Here is a 20,869-nt window from a genome sequence, read left to right as displayed (position 1 = left end):
GAAATCAAAGTTTGAACTTATTGAAGTTTTCATCATTTATGGACAAAGTCTTATTTTGCGTGAAATTGTCGGTTATACCAAGAATCCACTTTAAATTGTTACCTGGTTTAGTTGCAAAAACAAATATAGAACAATTTTTCTTTACATTCTATCTACGAAGCTTCCTAAAACATATACATTAAAGTGTACCTTTTCAATTTTAATTGTATTTAGTCAACACTAGTTTGTACATTTCATAAAATTTACCTCGAAACATAGGTTACGGAAATTGTGCGTTCTGTTACACATGTCGTAATTAGGCCATTTCTGTTTTAGATTTGTTTCAAATTTTGTTAAATTTAGCTGTATCACATTAGTTACTTTTTTGATAAAAAATGTTTGTGAAATATAACAACTACGCAACAATTAATTATAGAAAGTTGTTACTATCATAATCAGAATTTTATTTGTGAAATGTATTGAATAAGATACTAATTTTGTATGTTTTGTGTTTGCTCCCGTAGGAGCTAACAAAAATTGCACTTGCGGCCGTATTTCAGGCCACAGTGCGGGGTATTGGGTATAGTTTTCAACTAGCAATAACCACGTCTCGGAAAATCCTCATCGACTATGGTACCGCCACTGCGCAAAGCTGACGATAACGACAATGACATATCTATATATATCAGGGGACGAATACTATATAGTTGGTGTGCTATATTGGTGTGGCATGGACATTATTTTTTACAAAATCTGTCGCATTTCTCATTCTATATCTCGCTTTTTGAAACCACTTATTCTTTTCGTAGGTAATAACATTTTCTTGTCAAAATTAATAACTATTATATGATATTTTAATATCATTTTGATTTTTGTGTTCTCATTTTAGTGAAGTATAGGAAAAGACGTAAGATATACGTTCAATATCTGTTATTTATCAGACGTTTCACATATAAAAGGGGAGATAAGCGTTGTAACACAGTAGAATTTATATTTATCATATTTTACAATTTATTAGGGTTGGTAAATGCGATGCGTTTGTTTTGTATATATATATATCTAAACACTTTCACAATTTCTTATAGAAAAAAAAACATAAAATTTTGTTAGAGCATAAACCATGTTTGAAATATCACTGATAAGTAAAAGTAAAATACATATAATTTAGTTGAGTATAGACTAACTAATATCAAAATGCAGATCTAACCTAGACCAATACATGTTAATAAATATACATACACTGTGTGGTTCTTGTGAAGATTTTAAGAGAATTTAAACGATTTCGTCTCAAGTGCTGAAAGTCATATATAAAAACAAGCCATATCAGTTAAACTTGCAAACATTCATAAATAAACATAACTTAACATCAACATGATTTGAAATCAAGGTTTGAACTTATTGAAGATTTCATCATTTATGGACAAAGTCTTATTTTGCGTGAAATTGTCGGTATACCAAGAATCCACTTTAAATTGTTACCTGGTTTAGTTGCAAAAACAAATATAGAACAATTTTTCTTTACATTCTATCTACGAAGCTTTCTAAAACATATACATTAAAGTGTACCTTTTCAATTTTAATTGTATTTAGTCAACACTAGTTTGTACATTTCATAAAATTTACCTCGAAACATAGGTTACGGATATTGTGCGCTCTGTTACACATGTCGTAATTAGGCCATTTCTGTTTTTGATTTGTTTCAAATTTTGTTAAATTTAGCTGTATCACATTAGTTATTTTTTTTTTTTTTTTTTTTGTTAAAAATGTTTGTGAAATATAACAACTAAGCAACAATTAATTATAGAAAGTTGTTAATATCATAATCAGAAATTTATTAATGCAAACTTTATTTTATTCATTCATTATAAGTCATACAATACAAAAACAATCAAATAGATATAACATGAAATGGATTCGGAAACAAGTGTTTTACACTGATATTAATCCGTCTCCATTTTTGACTCATTAGTTCTGTACGGTAATTAAGTGGGAGAATGAATATGAAATATAGGTTTTAGGAAATGAAGAGATGAAAAGGGGAAAAGAAGAAGAGAGATTGCCAATGCCATTGTTCAGTTTAAATATATACAACTGTGAAACGATAACTACAGAAATGAATCATGGAATCAATCGAATCTCTTGGAGCTGATAATGAATTGTTGGACACATGTAAAAATCAAAGAATTTTCATCAATAGTTAAATCATTGGTGCCAAAAAGTAATAGTTCTGTTGTAATAGGATGATTTAGGACAGCAAAAAATTTTATTAATGAAATGTATTGGTAAAGATACTAATTTTGTCTGTTTTGTGTTTGCTCCCGTAGGAGCTAACAAAAATTGCACTTGCGGCCGTATTTCAGGCCACAGTGCGGGGTATTGGGTATAGTTTTCAACTAGCAATAACCACGTCTCGGAAAATCCTCATCGACTATGGTACCGCCACTGCGCAAAGCTGACGATAACGACAATGACATATCTATATATATCAGGGGACGAATACTATATAGTTGGTGTGCTATATTGGTGTGGCATGGACATTATTTTTTACAAAATCTGTCGCATTTCTCATTCTATATCTCGCTTTTTGAAACCACATATTCTTTTCGTAGGTAATAACATTTTCTTGTCAAAATTAATAACTATCATATGATATTTTTAATATCATTTTGATTTTTGTGTTCTCATTTTAGTGAAGTATAGGAAAAGACGTAAGATATACGTTCAATATCTGTTATTTATCAGACGTTTCACATATAAAAGGGGAGATAAGCGTTGTAACACAGTAGAATTTATATTTATCATATTTTACAATTTATTAGGGTTGGTAAATGCGATGCGTTTGTTTTGTATATATATATATATCTAAACACTTTCACAATTTCTTATAGAAAAAAAAACCATAAAATTTTGTTAGAGCATAAACCATGTTTGAAATATCACTGATAAGTAAAAGTAAAATACATATAATTTAGTTGAGTATAGACTAACTAATATCAAAATGCAGATCTAACCTAGACCAATACATGTTAATAAATATACATACACTGTGTGGTTCTTGTGAAGATTTTAAGAGAATTTAAACGATTTCGTCTCAAGTGCTGAAAGTCATATATAAAAACAAGCCATATCAGTTAAACTTGCAAACATTCATAAATAAACATAACTTAACATCAACATGATTTGAAATCAAAGTCTGAACTTATTGAAGTTTTCATCATTTATGGACAAAGTCTTATTTTGCGTGAAATTGTCGGTATACCAAGAATCCACTTTAAATTGTTACCTGGTTTAGTTGCAAAAACAAATATAGAACAATTTTTCTTTACATTCTATCTACGAAGCTTTCTAAAACATATGCATTTAAGTGTACCTTTTCAATTTTAATTGTATTTAGTCAACACTAGTTTGTACATTTCATAAAATATACCTCGAAACATAGGTTACGGAAATTGTGCGTTCTGTTACACATGTCGTAATTAGGCCATTTCTGTTTTAGATTTGTTTCAAACTTTGTTAAAATTAGCTGTATCACATTAGTTACTTTTTTGATAAAAAATGTTTGTGAAATATAACAACTAAGCAACAATTAATTATAGAAAGTTGTTAATATCATAATCAGAATTTTATTTGTGAAATGTATTGGATAAGATACTAATTTTGTATGTTTTGTGTTTGCTCCCGTAGGAGCTAACAAAAATTGCACTTGCGGCCATATTTCAGGCCACAGTGCGGGGTATTGGGTATAGTTTTTCAACTAGCAATAACCACGTCTCGGAAAATCCTCATCGACTATGGTACCGCCACTGCGCAAAGCTGACGATAACTGCGATGACAGATCTATATATATCAGGGGACGTATACTATGTAGTTGGTGTGCTATATTGGTGTGGCATGGACATTATTTTTTACAAAATCTGTCGCATTTCTCATTCTATATCTCGCTTTATGAAACCACTTATTCTTTTCGTAGGTAATAACATTTTCTTGTCAAAATTAATAACTATTATTTGATATTTTAGTATCATTTTGATTTTTGTGTTCTCATTTTAGTGAAGTATAGGAAAAGACGTAAGATATACGTTCAATATCTGTTATTTATCAGACGTTTCACATGTAAAAAGAGGAGATAAGCGTTGTAACACAGTAGAATATATATTTATCATATTTTACAATTTATTAGGGTTGGTAAATGCGATGCGTTTGTTTTGTATATATATATATATCTAAACACTTTCACAATTTCTTATAGAAAAAAAAACATTAAATTTTGTTAGAGCATAAACCATGTTTGAAATATCTATGATAAGTAAAAGTAAAATACATATAATTTAGTTGAGTATAGACTAACTAATATCAAAATGCAGATCTAACCTAGACCAATACATGTTAATAAATATACATACACTGTGTGGTTTTTGTGAAGATTTTAAGAGAATTTAAACGATTTCGTCTCAAGTGCTGAAAGTCATATATAAAAACAAGCCATATCAGTTAAACTTGCAAACATTCATAAATAAACATAACTTAACATCAACATGATTTGAAATCAAGGTTTGAACTTATTGAAGATTTCATCATTTATGGACAAAGTCTTATTTTGCGTGAAATTGTCGGTATACCAAGAATCCACTTTAAATTGTTACCTGGTTTAGTTTGCAAAAACAAATATAGAACAATTTTTCTTTACATTCTATCTACGAAGCTTTCTAAAACATATACATTAAAGTGTACCTTTTCAATTTTAATTGTATTTAGTCAACACTAGTTTGTACATTTCATAAAATTTACCTCGAAACATAGGTTACGGATATTGTGCGCTCTGTTACACATGTCGTAATTAGGCCATTTCTGTTTTTGATTTGTTTCAAATTTTGTTAAATTTAGCTGTATCACATTAGTTATTTTTTTTTTTTTTTTGTTAAAAATGTTTGTGAAATATAACAACTAAGCAACAATTAATTATAGAAAGTTGTTAATATCATAATCAGAAATTTATTAATGCAAACTTTATTTTATTCATTCATTATAAGTCATACAATACAAAAACAATCAAATAGATATAACATGAAATGGATTCGGAAACAAGTGTTTTACACTGATATTAATCCGTCTCCATTTTTGACTCATTAGTTCTGTACGGTAATTAAGTGGGAGAATGAATATGAAATATAGGTTTTAGGAAATGAAGAGATGAAAAGGGGAAAAGAAGAAGAGAGATTGCCAATGCCATTGTTCAGTTTAAATATATACAACTGTGAAACGATAACTACAGAAATGAATCATGGAATCAATCGAATCTCTTGGAGCTGATAATGAATTGTTGGACACATGTAAAAATCAAAGAATTTTCATCAATAGTTAAATCATTGGTGCCAAAAAGTAATAGTTCTGTTGTAATAGGATGATTTAGGACAGCAAAGAATTTTATTAATGAAATGTATTGGTAAAGATACTAATTTTGTCTGTTTTGTGTTTGCTCCCGTAGGAGCTAACAAAAATTGCACTTGCGGCCGTATTTCAGGCCACAGTGCGGGGTATTGGGTATAGTTTTCAACTAGCAATAACCACGTCTCGGAAAATCCTCATCGACTATGGTACCGCCACTGCGCAAAGCTGACGATAACGACAATGACATATCTATATATATCAGGGGACGAATACTATATAGTTGGTGTGCTATATTGGTGTGGCATGGACATTATTTTTTACAAAATCTGTCGCATTTCTCATTCTATATCTCGCTTTTTGAAACCACATATTCTTTTCGTAGGTAATAACATTTTCTTGTCAAAATTAATAACTATCATATGATATTTTAATATCATTTTGATTTTTGTGTTCTCATTTTAGTGAAGTATAGGAAAAGACGTAAGATATACGTTCAATATCTGTTATTTATCAGACGTTTCACATATAAAAGGGGAGATAAGCGTTGTAACACAGTAGAATTTATATTTATCATATTTTACAATTTATTAGGGTTGGTAAATGCGATGCGTTTGTTTTGTATATATATATATATCTAAACACTTTCACAATTTCTTATAGAAAAAAAAAACCATAAAATTTTGTTAGAGCATAAACCATGTTTGAAATATCACTGATAAGTAAAAGTAAAATACATATAATTTAGTTGAGTATAGACTAACTAATATCAAAATGCAGATCTAACCTAGACCAATACATGTTAATAAATATACATACACTGTGTGGTTCTTGTGAAGATTTTAAGAGAATTTAAACGATTTCGTCTCAAGTGCTGAAAAGTCATATATAAAAAACAAGCCATATCAGTTAAACTTGCAAACATTCATAAATAAACATAACTTAACATCAACATGATTTGAAATCAAAGTCTGAACTTATTGAAGTTTTCATCATTTATGGACAAAGTCTTATTTTGTGTGAAATTGTCGATATACCCAGAATCCACTTTAAATTGTTACCTAGTTTAGTTTGCAAAAACAAATATAGAACAATTTTTCTTTACATTCTATCTACGAAGCTTTCTAAAACATATGCATTTAAGTGTACCTTTTCAATTTTAATTGTATTTAGTCAACACTAGTTTGTACATTTCATAAAATATACCTCGAAACATAGGTTACGGAAATTGTGCGTTCTGTTACACATGTCGTAATTAGGCCATTTCTGTTTTAGATTTGTTTCAAACTTTGTTAAAAATTAGCTGTATCACATTAGTTACTTTTTTGATAAAAAATGTTTGTGAAATATAAACAACTAAGCAACAATTAATTATAGAAAGTTGTTAATATCATAATCAGAATTTTATTTGTGAAATGTATTGGATAAGATACTAATTTTGTATGTTTTGTGTTTGCTCCCGTAGGAGCTAACAAAAATTGCACTTGCGGCCATATTTCAGGCCACAGTGCGGGGTATTGGGTATAGTTTTCAACTAGCAATAACCACGTCTCGGAAAATCCTCATCGACTATGGTACCGCCACTGCGCAAAGCTGACGATAACTGCGATGACAGATCTATATATATCAGGGGACGTATACTATGTAGTTGGTGTGCTATATTGGTGTGGCATGGACATTATTTTTTACAAAATCTGTCGCATTTCTCATTCTATATCTCGCTTTATGAAACCACTTATTCTTTTCGTAGGTAATAACATTTTCTTGTCAAAAATTAATAACTATTATTTGATATTTTAGTATCATTTTGATTTTTGTGTTCTCATTTTAGTGAAGTATAGGAAAAGACGTAAGATATACGTTCAATATCTGTTATTTATCAGACGTTTCACATGTAAAAGAGGAGATAAGCGTTGTAACACAGTAGAATATATATTTATCATATTTTACAATTTATTAGGGTTGGTAAATGCGATGCGTTTGTTTTGTATATATATATATCTAAACACTTTCACAATTTCTTATAGAAAAAAAACCATTAAATTTTGTTAGAGCATAAACCATGTTTGAAATATCTATGATAAGTAAAAGTAAAATACATATGATTTAGTTGAGTATAGACTAACTAATATCAAAATGCAGATCTAACCTAAACCAGTACATGTTTATAAATATACATACACTGTGTGGTTTTAGTGAAGAGTTTTAGAGAATTTAAACGAGTTCGTCTCAAGTGCTGAAAAGTCATATATAAAAACAAGCCATATCAGTTAAACTTGCAAACATTCTTAAATAAACATAACTTAACATCAACATGATTTGAAATCAAGGTTTGAACTTATTGAAGATTTCATCATTTATGGACAAAGTCTTATTTTGCGTGAAATTGTCGGTATATACCAAGAATCCACTTTAAATTGTTACCTGGTTTAGTTGCAAAAACAAATATAGAACAATTTTTCTTTACATTCTATCTACGAAGCTTTCTAAAACATATGCATTTAAGTGTACCTTTTCAATTTTAATTGTATTTAGTCAACACTAGTTTGTACATTTCATAAAATATACCTCGAAACATAGGTTACGGAAATTGTGCGTTCTGTTACACATGTCGTAATTAGGCTATTTCTGTTTTAGATTTGTTTCAAATTTTGTTAAATTTAGCTATATCACATTAGTTACTTTTTTGATAAAAGATGTTTGTGAAATATAACAACTACGCAACAATTAATTATAGAAAGTTGTTAATATCATAATCAGAATTTTATTTGTGAAATGTATTGGATAAGATACTAATTTTGTATGTTTTGTGTTTGCTCCCGTAGGAGCTAACTAAAATTGCACTTGCGGCCGTATTCCAGGCCACAGTGCGGGGAATTGGGTATAGTTTTCAACTAGCAATAACCACGTCTCGGAAAATGCTCATCGACTATGGTACCGCCACTGCGCAAAGCTGACGATAACTGCGATGACAGATCTATATATATCAGGGGACGTATACTATATAGTTGTTGTGCTATATTGGTGTGGCATGGACATTATTTTTTACAAAATCTGTCGCATTTCTCATTCTATATCTCGCTTTTTGAAACCACTTATTCTTTTCGTAGGTAATAACATTTTCTTGTCAAAATTAATAACTATTATATGATATTTTAACATCATTTTGATTTTTGTGTTATCATTTTAGTGAAGTATAGGAAAAGACGTAAGATATACGTTCAATATCTGTTATTTATCAGACGTTTCACATATAAAGGGGGAGATAATCGTTGTAACATAGTAGAATTTATATTTATCATATTTTACAATTTATTAGGGTTGGTAAATGCGATGCGTTTGTTTTGTATATATATATATATCTAAACACTTTCACAATTTCTTATAGAAAAAAAAACATAAAATTTTGTTAGAGCATAAACCATGTTTGAAATATCATTGATAAGTGAAAGTAAAATACATATAATTTAGTTGAGTATAGACTAACTAATATCAAAATGCAGATCTAACCTAGACCAATACATGTTAATAAATATACATACACTGTGTGGTTTTTGTGAAGATTTTAAGAGAATTTAAACGATTTCGTCTCAAGTGCTGAAAGTCATATATAAAAACAAGCCATATCAGTTAAACTTGCAAACATTCTTAAATAAACATTACTTAACATCAACATGATTTGAAATCAAAGTTTGAACTTATTGAATTTTTAATCATTTATGGACAAAGTCTTATTTTGTGTGAAATTGTCGATATACACAGAATCCACTTTAAATTATTACCTGGTTTAGTTTGCAAAAACAAATATAGAACAATTTTTCTTTACATTCTATCTACGAAGCTTCCTAAAACATATACATTAAAGTGTACCTTTTCAATTTTAATTGTATTTAGTCAACACTAGTTTGTACATTTCATAAAATTTACCTCGAAACATAGGTTACGGATATTGTGCGCTCTGTTACACATGTCGTAATTAGGCCATTTCTGTTTTTGATTTGTTTCAAATTTTGTTAAATTTAGCTGTATCACATTAGTTATTTTTTTTTTTTTTTTTTTTTTTTTTGTTAAAAATGTTTGTGAAATATAACAACTAAGCAACAATTAATTATAGAAAGTTGTTAATATCATAATCAGAAATTTATTAATGCAAACTTTATTTTATTCATTCATTATAAGTCATACAATACAAAAACAATCAAATAGATATAACATGAAATGGATTCGGAAACAAGTGTTTTACACTGATATTAATCCGTCTCCATTTTTGACTCATTAGTTCTGTACGGTAATTAAGTGGGAGAATGAATATGAAATATAGGTTTTAGGAAATGAAGAGATGAAAAGGGGAAAAGAAGAAGAGAGATTGCCAATGCCATTGTTCAGTTTAAATATATACAACTGTGAAACGATAACTACAGAAATGAATCATGGAATCAATCGAATCTCTTGGAGCTGATAATGAATTGTTGGACACATGTAAAAATCAAAGAATTTTCATCAATAGTTAAATCATTGGTGCCAAAAAGTAATAGTTCTGTTGTAATAGGATGATTTAGGACAGCAAAGAATTTTATTAATGAAATGTATTGGATAAGATACTAATTTTGTCTGTTTTGTGTTTGCTCCCGTAGGAGCTAACAAAAATTGCACTTGCGGCCATATTTCAGGCCACAGTGCGGGGTATTGGGTATAGTTTTCAACTAGCAATAACCACGTCTCGGAAAATCCTCATCGACTATGGTACCGCCACTGCGCAAAGCTGCCGATAACTGCGATGACAGATCTATATATATCAGGGGACGTGTACTATTGTCGGTATGTTAAAATATTTTATGCGTACAATTTCAATAAAATCGACACTTTTTAAATATTTCTTTTGTTAAAAAGGTTGATTAGTTTATTTTGTACATAATGTCATTGTATAAATACATAGATTTGGTCAAACTAACCTTTTCCTGATCATAAGCAGTATTAATGCCATTTACCGCCCAAACGTGTTGTGCGTATATGTAGCGTTTACTGGTCAAGGTAGATAATTCTTATATTTCGTCCCAAAACGTTTTTACTCCGACGTTTCGTCCCACTGAATGTAGTCCGCTAAACCTGCCTATATTAATAGGCTTTTTTAATTTTAATTTTTTTTTTGCCTAATATATATTAGGCAAAAAAAAAATTAAAAAAGCCTAATAATATAGGCAGGTTTAGCGAATTACACTGAATGTTGCGATCACTCGATTTACCCACACTTTTCTATAAGTCAAACTATGGGACTTTCTTGGTCTTGAACATGGAACAGTGTAAAATGTGACTTAAAATAGCAGATATATTTGTAATTACATTGATATATATGTTTAAAAAAATCGGCATTTCTCTATGCAATTATTAATAATATCATGTACCAGCCTTCGCACATAGTCAGCCTTGCATAAGTCTTCATCTTTCATGAAGTAGGCAAATTACTGGTAGTTTTTTTTTTGACCACAGGGACTTGGCACGAATTTCCAACAATGGTTACTTGATATATAGTATTACAACATCGGGATAATAAAATACATACATATATAGACCGTTAGTTGGAAATCCTTGCAAAGATCCTTTGTTTTAGACTATGTCTAATACAGATTAGCCATTTCAATAATGTGGATCAAATGGAAACGGTGAGGAATCGAAGATTGTAACAGTACTCTAAATCATCACCTTGGAAAACTATGTCGTCGTCGTTGGTGCAAATCACTGATAACCAGACATTTTTTCAGAATATTTGGTATTTTTAAAATGTGTGTGCAGATTAAAATGTATATTTCTATTCTGCGCAGGTAGGGTATCAGAATTGTATCTGAGGTCCCCATTGCACATGAGACGGTAAAAAGGGACTATTTGGGATCTGATATGTTTTTATCAGCGTCTCACTTCTACTTTGATTTCTTTCTTTTTTTTTAATTTTTTATTTTCCAAACAATGTTTTATCAAAGACTACATTTGCCACATTTACATGCACATTCACAATACTCTGATTTCCTTCCATTCTGGCATTTTCCTCTCACTAGACATTACATTGTTTATTATTATCATTTATGAAAAGAGGGCTGGGGGAACTCTGATTTCTTGGTTTAGTTACCACAGTTTATATAATCATGGACCCACCAGAGTGTCAATAGATTATTTTAGGCGTTTTAGGGTTCTAGTTAAAAAAATCGGTTAAAAATCATACTCTTTCTGTTATATTGTACCCTTAAACGCCTAAAATGGTCTATGGGCACTCTGGTGGGTCCATGAATATATTTTGAAACTGTAACTAATTCTCAGCTAGATCCCTGTGGATTTCTTAATATGTTATGTACTGTGTATCTAATTAATCATTGTAAAATTCTGCATATTTAATTTTTGTTACTATCTTGTCAATTAAATATTTTTGTAATTCCGTTTTTCATTGAGCTAATGTTATCCACATACGTAAAGGTCATTAATTAAATAGTTTTGTACCTGTATCAAATTGGGGCGAAATAACTTGCTGAGTCAGATACTGGGACGAAACGTCTGACATATATCGTATTTAGTCTCGACGCACTTCAAAAATTAATCCGTGTTTTCATAAAGTAAGAGATAATAAGGTATTTATGAATCACATAAAAATATAATGTTTAACCTAAGATTTATATAAGTATTTTATACCTTTTTCTGAACCTAATTTTGTAATATATTGTGATTTATATGTACTTAATTGAAAAATAAAATATGGTTTAAACTAAACAGAACCTACACATGACGTACCACTTATTAATTATAATAATTTGAATGGGAAAGAATTCAAAACTTTATTTCATTGGCAATTCAGCGCAATCAATGGACGTATTTCTTTTACAATAAATTACCAACAATAATGCTAATTTATAATTGTGCTAATTCAAATACTAATCACCGAGACGTGGTTATAAATATGAGATAATCATTACTTTAAATTGTCCACAGGAAAAAAATACAGATATGAAGAGAAAACCCTTAAAATTAAGGAGCCTTTCTAAAAATCTGTACATGATGTTTTCCAAATGAAAATTTTAAATCCATAAAGTTAATTATCAGGAATGTTCGTAAAACTAGGCATTGATCCATATTAAACGACAGTATTTATTTACCTACTTATTTTTGTATTCATGTATATAATTTGTTATAGAATATCATTCAAAACTTATCACCAGTTTGAAAACTGTGTTGGCCACGCCCACTTTCATTTAGATAAATTGTTTTCTATCTCTATTTAATCAATAATTAAATATGTAAAAAAAATACTTAAAATACACTTGAAATTATTCATTGAAAACTGCATTAAGACAAGTTTAATTAGTTTAGGGGTCGCGTGTTTGAATATCATATATACATTTGATGTTTTTGAACAATGCAAATAAAATATCGTGCTGTACTGTTAGTAGACAGTGTATAATATTGTTGCTGTCATTTTAATAATACGAGTTGTCTCCCCTTTATATAATTTTATCTACCTCATATCCACATGGCCATGTGTTTGATGTCACAAAATTATAGTTATTTTTTCTCTCAGTGCGAGCGTACTATGCCTTCTTTTTCATGTATAACGGATAATATATATATAATAAATAAGGAAATAAAATCAAGTTACAAATTAGATGCCCAGTTTTAAATCGAAGTTTGATTCTTCGATGATATGTATTCCATAGTCTATTGGGAATGTGGTAAACCAGTTTGGAAGCCATATTGGCCCGGACACTAATGGCGGTTGAAATTGCAGGACAGGTGCTTCATTCTTTTCAGGTTATATTTTCGCCGGGGAATGTGCTTAATTGTAAAGCGAGGGTCACATGTGATTTTGCACTAAATAGTGTCGACAAGGGCAGGTACTGTTGAGTTTTTCTCTATATGCATAGGTATACGGAAGTGAAGTTCGTTGGATGTTGACAGTTCCATGTCAGAAAGAAAGTGGACATTGTGAGTTTATAAACGTGGTTTTAAGTTTGTGACAGTTAGTAAAATCACACAGGATCGAAAAATTGATCACGCGAATATTACAATTTATTTAATATGCATCAGTTGAACATTGGATAATGTCGCGATGCGGATAGAACAAAATGACATCTTTGAAAGTAGCAGGGATAAGTTGATTGAATCCTGAATAAACAAACAGGACATCCGGACAGCATCTCTCGTGCAAGGACAAAAACAGAGAGATGGCATCGTTTGACCCAGAATATAGAATCCGGCTCCAAAAAGTGGAGGAAAAACTGGTAGACTCGAATTCCGAGTTGAACGTAAATGGACTATTGGTAAGTTACGTTGTGTCTGTGGTCACGGTTGGCTAGACGTCAGCCCAGCATTTTTGTCAAGTTTGTCATCACAGGCTAATCTGTTGATACTGTCTGGAATATAACTGACAAGTAACTGACAAGTCTATATATTTTTGAAACAACGTTAGCTAATTGATCCTATGGGAATTCTATTTTTATTTATAAATGCTTTTGCAACCCCAATATAAGGTCATACTTTATATATTTATTAAAATATGCCCACTGGTTCATATTAATAATGTATGACGTTATATTTTATGTTTGAATACAAACATACACACAATATTTTTGTAAGGTAATCTCCGTTTAGAATCATTATATGTTTAGTTATTAAAATTATTGTTTTATATTTGGAAGTCACCAGATTTCATTTCAAAAACTTCAAAAAGATCTAGATGAGAGTTTGTTTACTATTACTCCCCCTCCCCCCCCCCCCCCCCCCCCCCTCCGACTTGTTCATACAATACTTATAGCAAAAGTCATGTTTAACTATATATATATTATAGATCGGAAGAAGTAACAGGTAAGCTCATGTAAGGTTCATGGTCCAATAGCTTCTGACATGTACACATGTGATGAAGTTGGAGGGGGCTGTTGGAGGTATGATGCTATCATGATCAACAACATGTATCAGGTGTGGACATATTCCACCTTATCTTATTTTTAACCCAATAATGTTAATAATTGTTCAGTAAATGGTACTGGTACAGTCTGTACGACAAATTAGTGATTTGAGAGCCTCAAACAATGTTGAATACAGGATGGATACTGATGTTTGTGGTACTGTATGAGTGTACTGGGGCAACACATATATTAGTATTTGTCGCCACTTGTTTGTTTTGTTATATAATTACCTGGCCCTATTTGCAAATGTAGTAATTAAGGTATTTTAGCTATATCAGTTGAATATTGCTGCAAACTTGAAAATACTGGAAATAGATCTAGAACAGTCAATAAATGAATCGATGGTTTGTCAGCTGTCAATCATTTTGCAGCTCAGGTATATGTTTTTCCCACAAAGTGAATACATATATGTATTACTAGGTGCTACTGTCAGATTCCGAAGACTCCAATAATATTGCAATTGTTTGAGTTAATAACCATTGTGTGTGTGGAAGTAAATGCAATGTCTGTGTCAAAAAATAAAGCTCTTATTATACTCTTATCTGCTTTTATTATAATGAAATGCATAAAATTAATTTTAGTGGTTCATGATTTAAATGTAGCAGAAGTTGAAAAAAAAAAAAACAAAAAAACAAAAACATATAAAATATTTTTGAATATTTAAATGTATTACCAGTAGATTTTATATTGGGTCCAGGATTTGTAAGTCATAATAATGTTTCAAGGAGCCTATATAGACCAAAAGATTTCTTATATGTGTAAATAGATATATATGGCTTATGTATTGTTTATATTCCAGTAAAACTGTCAGTTAAAGATAAACATGAATGCCGTTTATCTGATGAAGTGTAACCCGGATTTGTCTATGCCGAAGGCCGGAATTACTATATATAAATGATATGGTTTAGATAAGTTATTTATATCAATGAGTTGCTACACTTTGGTGCCCCGTTGCTTCAGCATTTATAAGAAACCTTCTTACTCTATACATATTGGGAACCAGCTGTTAATGTCAGCTTCTTCTGGATATTTTTAGCTGCTATTTAGTAAAATGTTCATTCTGTTTTCTTATCTTTTACCTCTTTTTGCAACTTGTTTTTCATTTTCTTAATTTTGTATCTGGTGCCGTCCTATCAGTTAGCTAGCTCTAGATCTGTGCATGTATATATGTTATTTACCGTAGGTACACACTTGGGGGTTAAGCTTGCAAGGCTTTCAAACAAAGTGGATCCTGTATGTATAAAATTAGATTTCTTTGACCTTCTCTCATTATTGCATTCTTGAAGTGGATATAATGGCCACAGGGAAAAAGTTATGAATTTATTTATAAAACAATACCTGGCAGCTGTGGCTTTACCTAGAGGGTTGTAGTAGCCTCTGTCTATAGTCATGTGAGGATCAAGTAAACAAAGCTTTATAAACCAATCACCTATGCATCATATGGTGGTCTGGCCATTCATTTATATCTTATTACCACTGAAAGGTGAAGGTCACACATGTATAGGATGTATAAAGTCAGGGCCGGACTATAGCTAGAAACATTATTCTACTGGTAATAGTCTGTGTAAAAACAGTTTATAGTTATTGTTCAGAAAATATATTGCAAGAGGTTGTGGTAATTGGTCAAGCATTCACTATATATATATAATCAGGTATTACAATATAAGGACTAGCTAATAAGCATCAAAATAATGTATTTTCAGTGCTAAAATTTTAACTCTCAAAAGAATCCCTGTGATCACTAGAACATTCAATAGGATTTTGCATAGAGGCAACAAGGATTTTATGTAAAAGATGCCTGTCAAGGATCTCAGAAAAAGGCTAAAAAATGTCAAATTCCTTCAGCTTACAGGATATGAGAATTAATGATCTAATAGGACTATAAAGACGGGATCGTCATCTAGAAATGAAGTCTAGTTGTTAGTTTCTCGTGGTCATAGTCATCAAAACATGTATATATGTACAATGATGTCAAGCTGTTTGATGGATGTTGACAAAGGCTGGAACATCATGTAAAGATAATAAAGGCTAGAGTGCTGGTGTATTGTATTTCAGGGAAGTCATGATCATGATGTATAATCTGCATCACTGGAAAAAGGCTTCATCCAAGATTTTTCAGGGCATACATCAAAAGTGTTCATCATGATTCCTTGTCTGCAGATCTAGAGAACACTCTAAAGTTAGTACAATCCTTCATTGTTGGTTAATGAAGAATATTATCCATACTTTTTACTTTGGCTTGATTTGGTCCATTTGGATTTGGGTTATATTGTTATAGTTATAGGATTATTAAGGTGGGTGATATATAAACAATTACTAGAAGTGTTAGTTTATTAGATTGTCTGGTCCTGATTCTAAGTATGTGTCACATATGCCACAATCAGTGTGGGAACACAGTGGAGAAATGCATTGGTATGACTCATGTGTGTCTGTTTTATACACTGATCCTTAATTCTGTATTTGCATATTACAGAGTTATCTGCCCTTGTGGATAGGTATTGATTATGACGTCGTGTGTTTTTGAGTGTAACATCATATTTTTCAGAGAAAACAATGTGAATGGCGCTCACAAAGTAATGACATAACAATCAATGCAAGCCAGGGAGCTAACTCTGTAATATGCATTAAAGAGGGGAAAAAAGGTATTTTATGTGATAATGAACTAATTGTAAATTATACAATATTCCTTCTACAATGTCAATAAAACATTTTAACTCATTGGATATGATCATGATGAACAACCTGCAATTGGATTTCCTTATTAGTATTTTGAACTAGTGTCCATCCAATTCCAATAACATACACATATGTAGTGTATCTGACCCAAGTGTAATAAGTAGACTAGCTATATATGGTACTAATGTGCAGCTGCTTTTATATGGCATCTTAGATTTAGATAAGATATGTGGAACAAGCCCTTTTCAGTTTCTGCAGCAATGCATGTTTCATTTTCCTATGTGTTTTAAAACACATTTTATGTCCTATCAAGTTTTAGTCATTTAACAGACATGCCAAGTTTAGTGTCCGGAGGTGGAGGAAAGTACCTGGAGGTGAAAAGCTTGTGTCCATGGCATGGTAATGTGTTGGAACACCTCAACCATTTGGCAACCACAGCCAATATCACAGACAAACTTATAAGGTGACTCCTGAAGTACCAGGGATTGATCATTATGTGGATGATATGGAGACATGGCTTGCAATTAGTTTTACTTTTAAATATTTAGATATTGGATACTAAACCCTCTGAAATGTCCCAGTTATATTAGTCTACCAGCGCAAGCACATGTAAACTATATACACCATAATATGTTCTTGGACACTGGAGTGCCCATGAACATAGTCAAGGCCTGGCTAGTTGTTTATTAGATGTGGTTATCTGTTCTGGTCTCCTGCTGTTTGACATCAAATTCATACCCACAGTTGGGATAAATAGAATGCACTGTTAAATTTTGGCTCAAAGCTGCAGGTACCATTGATATGAAGTATGAATAGGTATCCGAGATCATGTATACTGTATGTGTGTATACATAGTACAAATATATATAGCTATGAGCAGAAAAAAGGCAACTACAGAATAATGTTTATACCTGTACACTTGCTCATATGTGAATGATGTAAAGTGATTTGTTTTTACTTCTGAGTGTATTGTATTAGCTATTGCACTTTTCTTTGTTTTTCTTTCAGTATTGCCAAATTTTTGTTTAAATTTGTTTGGGTTATGTGTTGTATATATGATATATATTTTTTTGTCTTTTTACACAATTTCACAGAGATCGTTTTGATCCACGTTCAGTTGATATACATTAAAGTGCATTCATACTCTAGAATTCAGAAACAAGGTATATATCATATCAATGTTCAGTTGATATGAAGTTAAGATGACTATACATTAAAAACATCTGTACCGTATGGCAGTGATAACATGTGTACTGGTTAAGCTGACTCTACATTAAGTTTTATAGACACTATCATATAATTGTGGAGTAGAAGCTAACTATACTTTATAGTGTCTCTGGAGAGTTCAGAGACTTGAAGGAGACAGGGAATCTGAATCACATTCCACACATTCCACAACCATGTCGACTGTTTACTTCTTACAAATGTATCGGTCATATTAAATATAGACCTTTTCTGGGATACAACTTAATCTTTCCACAACAGCACATGAAAGCATTCAGCCTGTGACATTTAACACGCAATAAAAGTTGCCCAGTTTCCACTCCGATGTCTATAGCTGGGCTGGACAATGTACTCAGCCCAGTATTGGCTGATAGTTATTATGGATTCTATTACAACATGCTGTTTTCATTTGTAATCTGTTGATTAGGAATATCCAAATATTTCCATTGAAGGTGCTAGCTAATTGTTTAGATAATGTAAATGGGTTATATTGTAGATTGTTTAACAAGGAATGCAGTCATATTATATTACACTCCCTCTATATAGGAGCCTGAGAGTATGATGAGTTGTAGAAATTTCACAGAGAGAAAAACACCCCAATGTGACCATACATTAATAAAACCCTTTAGTTCTGTGAACTTTCAATATGCATTCGAAGAAAATTGGCAGACTAACTTATAAGAATAGGGACAAAATTAAAACTTGAGTGTTCATTGACATAGGGACACTAAAAACATGCATACTATATGTTGCTTTATTAAGGCTTTCAAAAAAAAATTTCAATAAATGTATTTGACAGTCTTCAAACAGTTGCATCCAACTGCAAGCTTGCAATGCAGTACCTATTGATATATGTGATTTTAACATGTACATGCAAGACATTGACCCACACACACTGTCTCAGTTGTTGAAGGACTTCTAAATATTGGTCTGTGTCTCAATGATCAATGATATACCATAGTAATGGTTAGAGGAATTCTTCTGTAACGATACCCATTGGTGGATAAATCCTGATTCTCAGATAGAACCTGTATGTTCTGTAACGATACCCATTGGTGGATAAATCCTGATACTCAGATAGAACCTGTATGTTCTGTAACGATACCCATTGGTGGATAAATCCTGATACTCAGATAGAACCTGTATGTTCTGTAACGATACCCATTGGTGGATAAATCCTGATACTCAGATAGAACCTGTATGTTCTGTAACAATATCCATTGGTGGATAAATCCTGATACTCAGATAGAACCTGTATGTTCTGTAACGATACCCATTGGTGGATAAATCCTGATACTCAGATAGAACCTGTATGTTCTGTAACAATACCCATTGGTGGATAAATCCTGAAACTCAGATAGAGCCTGTATGTTCTGTAATGATACCCAATAGTGGATAAATCCTGATACTCAGATAGAACCTGTATGTTCTGTAACGATACCCATTGGTGGATAAATCCCAATACTCATATGTAGCCTGTATGTTCTCTAACGATACCCATTAGTGGAAAAATCCAAATAATCCGATAGAGCCTGTATGTTCTGAAACGATACCCATTGGTGGATAAATCCCAATAGTCAGATCGATAGAGTCTGTATGTTCTGTAACGATACCCGTTGTTGGATAAATCCCAATACTCATATAGAGCCTGTATGTTCTGTAATGATACCCATTGGTGGATAAATCCTGATACTCAAATAGAGCCTGTATGTTCTGTAATGATACCCATCGGTGGATAAATCATGATACTCAGATAGAATCTGTATGTTCTGTAACTATACCCATTGGTGGATAAATCCCGATACTCATATAGAGCATGTGTATCCTGTAATGATACCCATTGTTAGATAAATATCGATACTCAGATAGAACCTGTATGTTCTGTAACAATACCCATTGGTGGATAAATCCTGATACTCAGATAGAACCTGTATGTTCTGTAATGATACCCATTAGTGGATAAATCCTGATACTCAGATAGAGTCTGTATGTTCTGTAACAATACCCATTGGTGGATAAATCCCGATACTCAGATAGAGCCTGTATGTTCTGTAATGATACCCATTGGTGGATAATTCCCGATACTCAAATAGAGCCTGTATGTTCTGTAATGATACCCATCGGTGGATAAATCCTGATACTCAGATAGAATCTGTATGTTCTGTAACAATACCCATTGGTGAATAAATCCTGATACTAAATCCTGATACTCATATAATAGAGCCTGTATGTTCTGTAACAATACCCATTGGTGGATAAATCCTGATACTCAGATAGAAGAGCCTGTATGTTCTGTAACAATACCCATTGGTGGATAAATCCTGATACTCAGATAGAACCTGTATGTTCTGTAACAATACCCATTGGTGGATAAATCCTGATACTCATAGACCTGTATGTTCCTGTGATAAATCCTCAGATAGACCTGTATGTTCTGTAACATGATAACCCATTGGTGAATGAAAAATCCTGATCTCAGATAGAGAACCTGTATGTTCTGTAACGATACCCATTGGTGGATAAATCCCGATACTCAGATAGAACCTGTATGTTCTGTAACGATACCCATTGGTGGATAAATCCTGAAACTCAGATAGAGCCTGTATGTTCTGTAATGATACCCAATAGTGGATAAATCCTGATACTCAGATAGAACCTGTATG

At 31.6% G+C, this 20,869-nt stretch overlaps 1 protein-coding gene and 7 non-coding genes across 10 annotated transcripts in view; 1 reads left to right on the top strand and 7 right to left on the bottom strand.

Moving 5' to 3' along the window:
• Positions 1-494: 494 nt before the first annotated feature.
• Positions 495-633, bottom strand: LOC138326589 (U4 spliceosomal RNA). The gene has a single exon (XR_011208907.1). It is a non-coding gene; the product is annotated as a U4 spliceosomal RNA (small nuclear RNA).
• A 1,661-nt stretch (positions 634-2,294) lies between these two features.
• On the bottom strand, positions 2,295-2,433 carry LOC138326587 (U4 spliceosomal RNA). Its single transcript, XR_011208906.1, has one exon. It is a non-coding gene; the product is annotated as a U4 spliceosomal RNA (small nuclear RNA).
• A 1,221-nt stretch (positions 2,434-3,654) lies between these two features.
• LOC138326599 (U4 spliceosomal RNA) lies at positions 3,655-3,794 on the bottom strand. The gene has a single exon (XR_011208917.1). It is a non-coding gene; the product is annotated as a U4 spliceosomal RNA (small nuclear RNA).
• A 1,661-nt stretch (positions 3,795-5,455) lies between these two features.
• On the bottom strand, positions 5,456-5,594 carry LOC138326586 (U4 spliceosomal RNA). Its single transcript, XR_011208905.1, has one exon. It is a non-coding gene; the product is annotated as a U4 spliceosomal RNA (small nuclear RNA).
• Positions 5,595-6,820: 1,226 nt separating this feature from the next.
• On the bottom strand, positions 6,821-6,959 carry LOC138326595 (U4 spliceosomal RNA). Its single transcript, XR_011208913.1, has one exon. It is a non-coding gene; the product is annotated as a U4 spliceosomal RNA (small nuclear RNA).
• Positions 6,960-8,180: 1,221 nt separating this feature from the next.
• On the bottom strand, positions 8,181-8,319 carry LOC138326602 (U4 spliceosomal RNA). The gene has a single exon (XR_011208920.1). It is a non-coding gene; the product is annotated as a U4 spliceosomal RNA (small nuclear RNA).
• A 1,670-nt stretch (positions 8,320-9,989) lies between these two features.
• LOC138326583 (U4 spliceosomal RNA) lies at positions 9,990-10,128 on the bottom strand. The gene has a single exon (XR_011208902.1). It is a non-coding gene; the product is annotated as a U4 spliceosomal RNA (small nuclear RNA).
• A 2,961-nt stretch (positions 10,129-13,089) lies between these two features.
• LOC138325289 (rho-associated protein kinase 2-like) overlaps positions 13,090-20,869 on the top strand; it is a 49,292-nt gene continuing 41,512 nt past the window's right edge. For all 3 annotated transcript variants that reach the window (XM_069270843.1, XM_069270844.1, XM_069270842.1), the window contains exon 1: positions 13,090-13,661. In XM_069270843.1, coding sequence (XP_069126944.1) covers positions 13,566-13,661 — 96 coding nt within the window. In that variant the 5' untranslated portion in view covers positions 13,090-13,565. The remainder of the gene's footprint in view (positions 13,662-20,869) is intronic.

This window comes from Argopecten irradians, chromosome 6 (assembly GCF_041381155.1).
Source record: "Argopecten irradians isolate NY chromosome 6, Ai_NY, whole genome shotgun sequence".
NCBI lineage: Eukaryota > Metazoa > Mollusca > Bivalvia > Pectinida > Pectinidae > Argopecten > Argopecten irradians.
The sequence above is the reverse complement of the archived record's forward strand: the minus strand, read 5'-3'. Positions and strand labels throughout refer to the sequence as shown.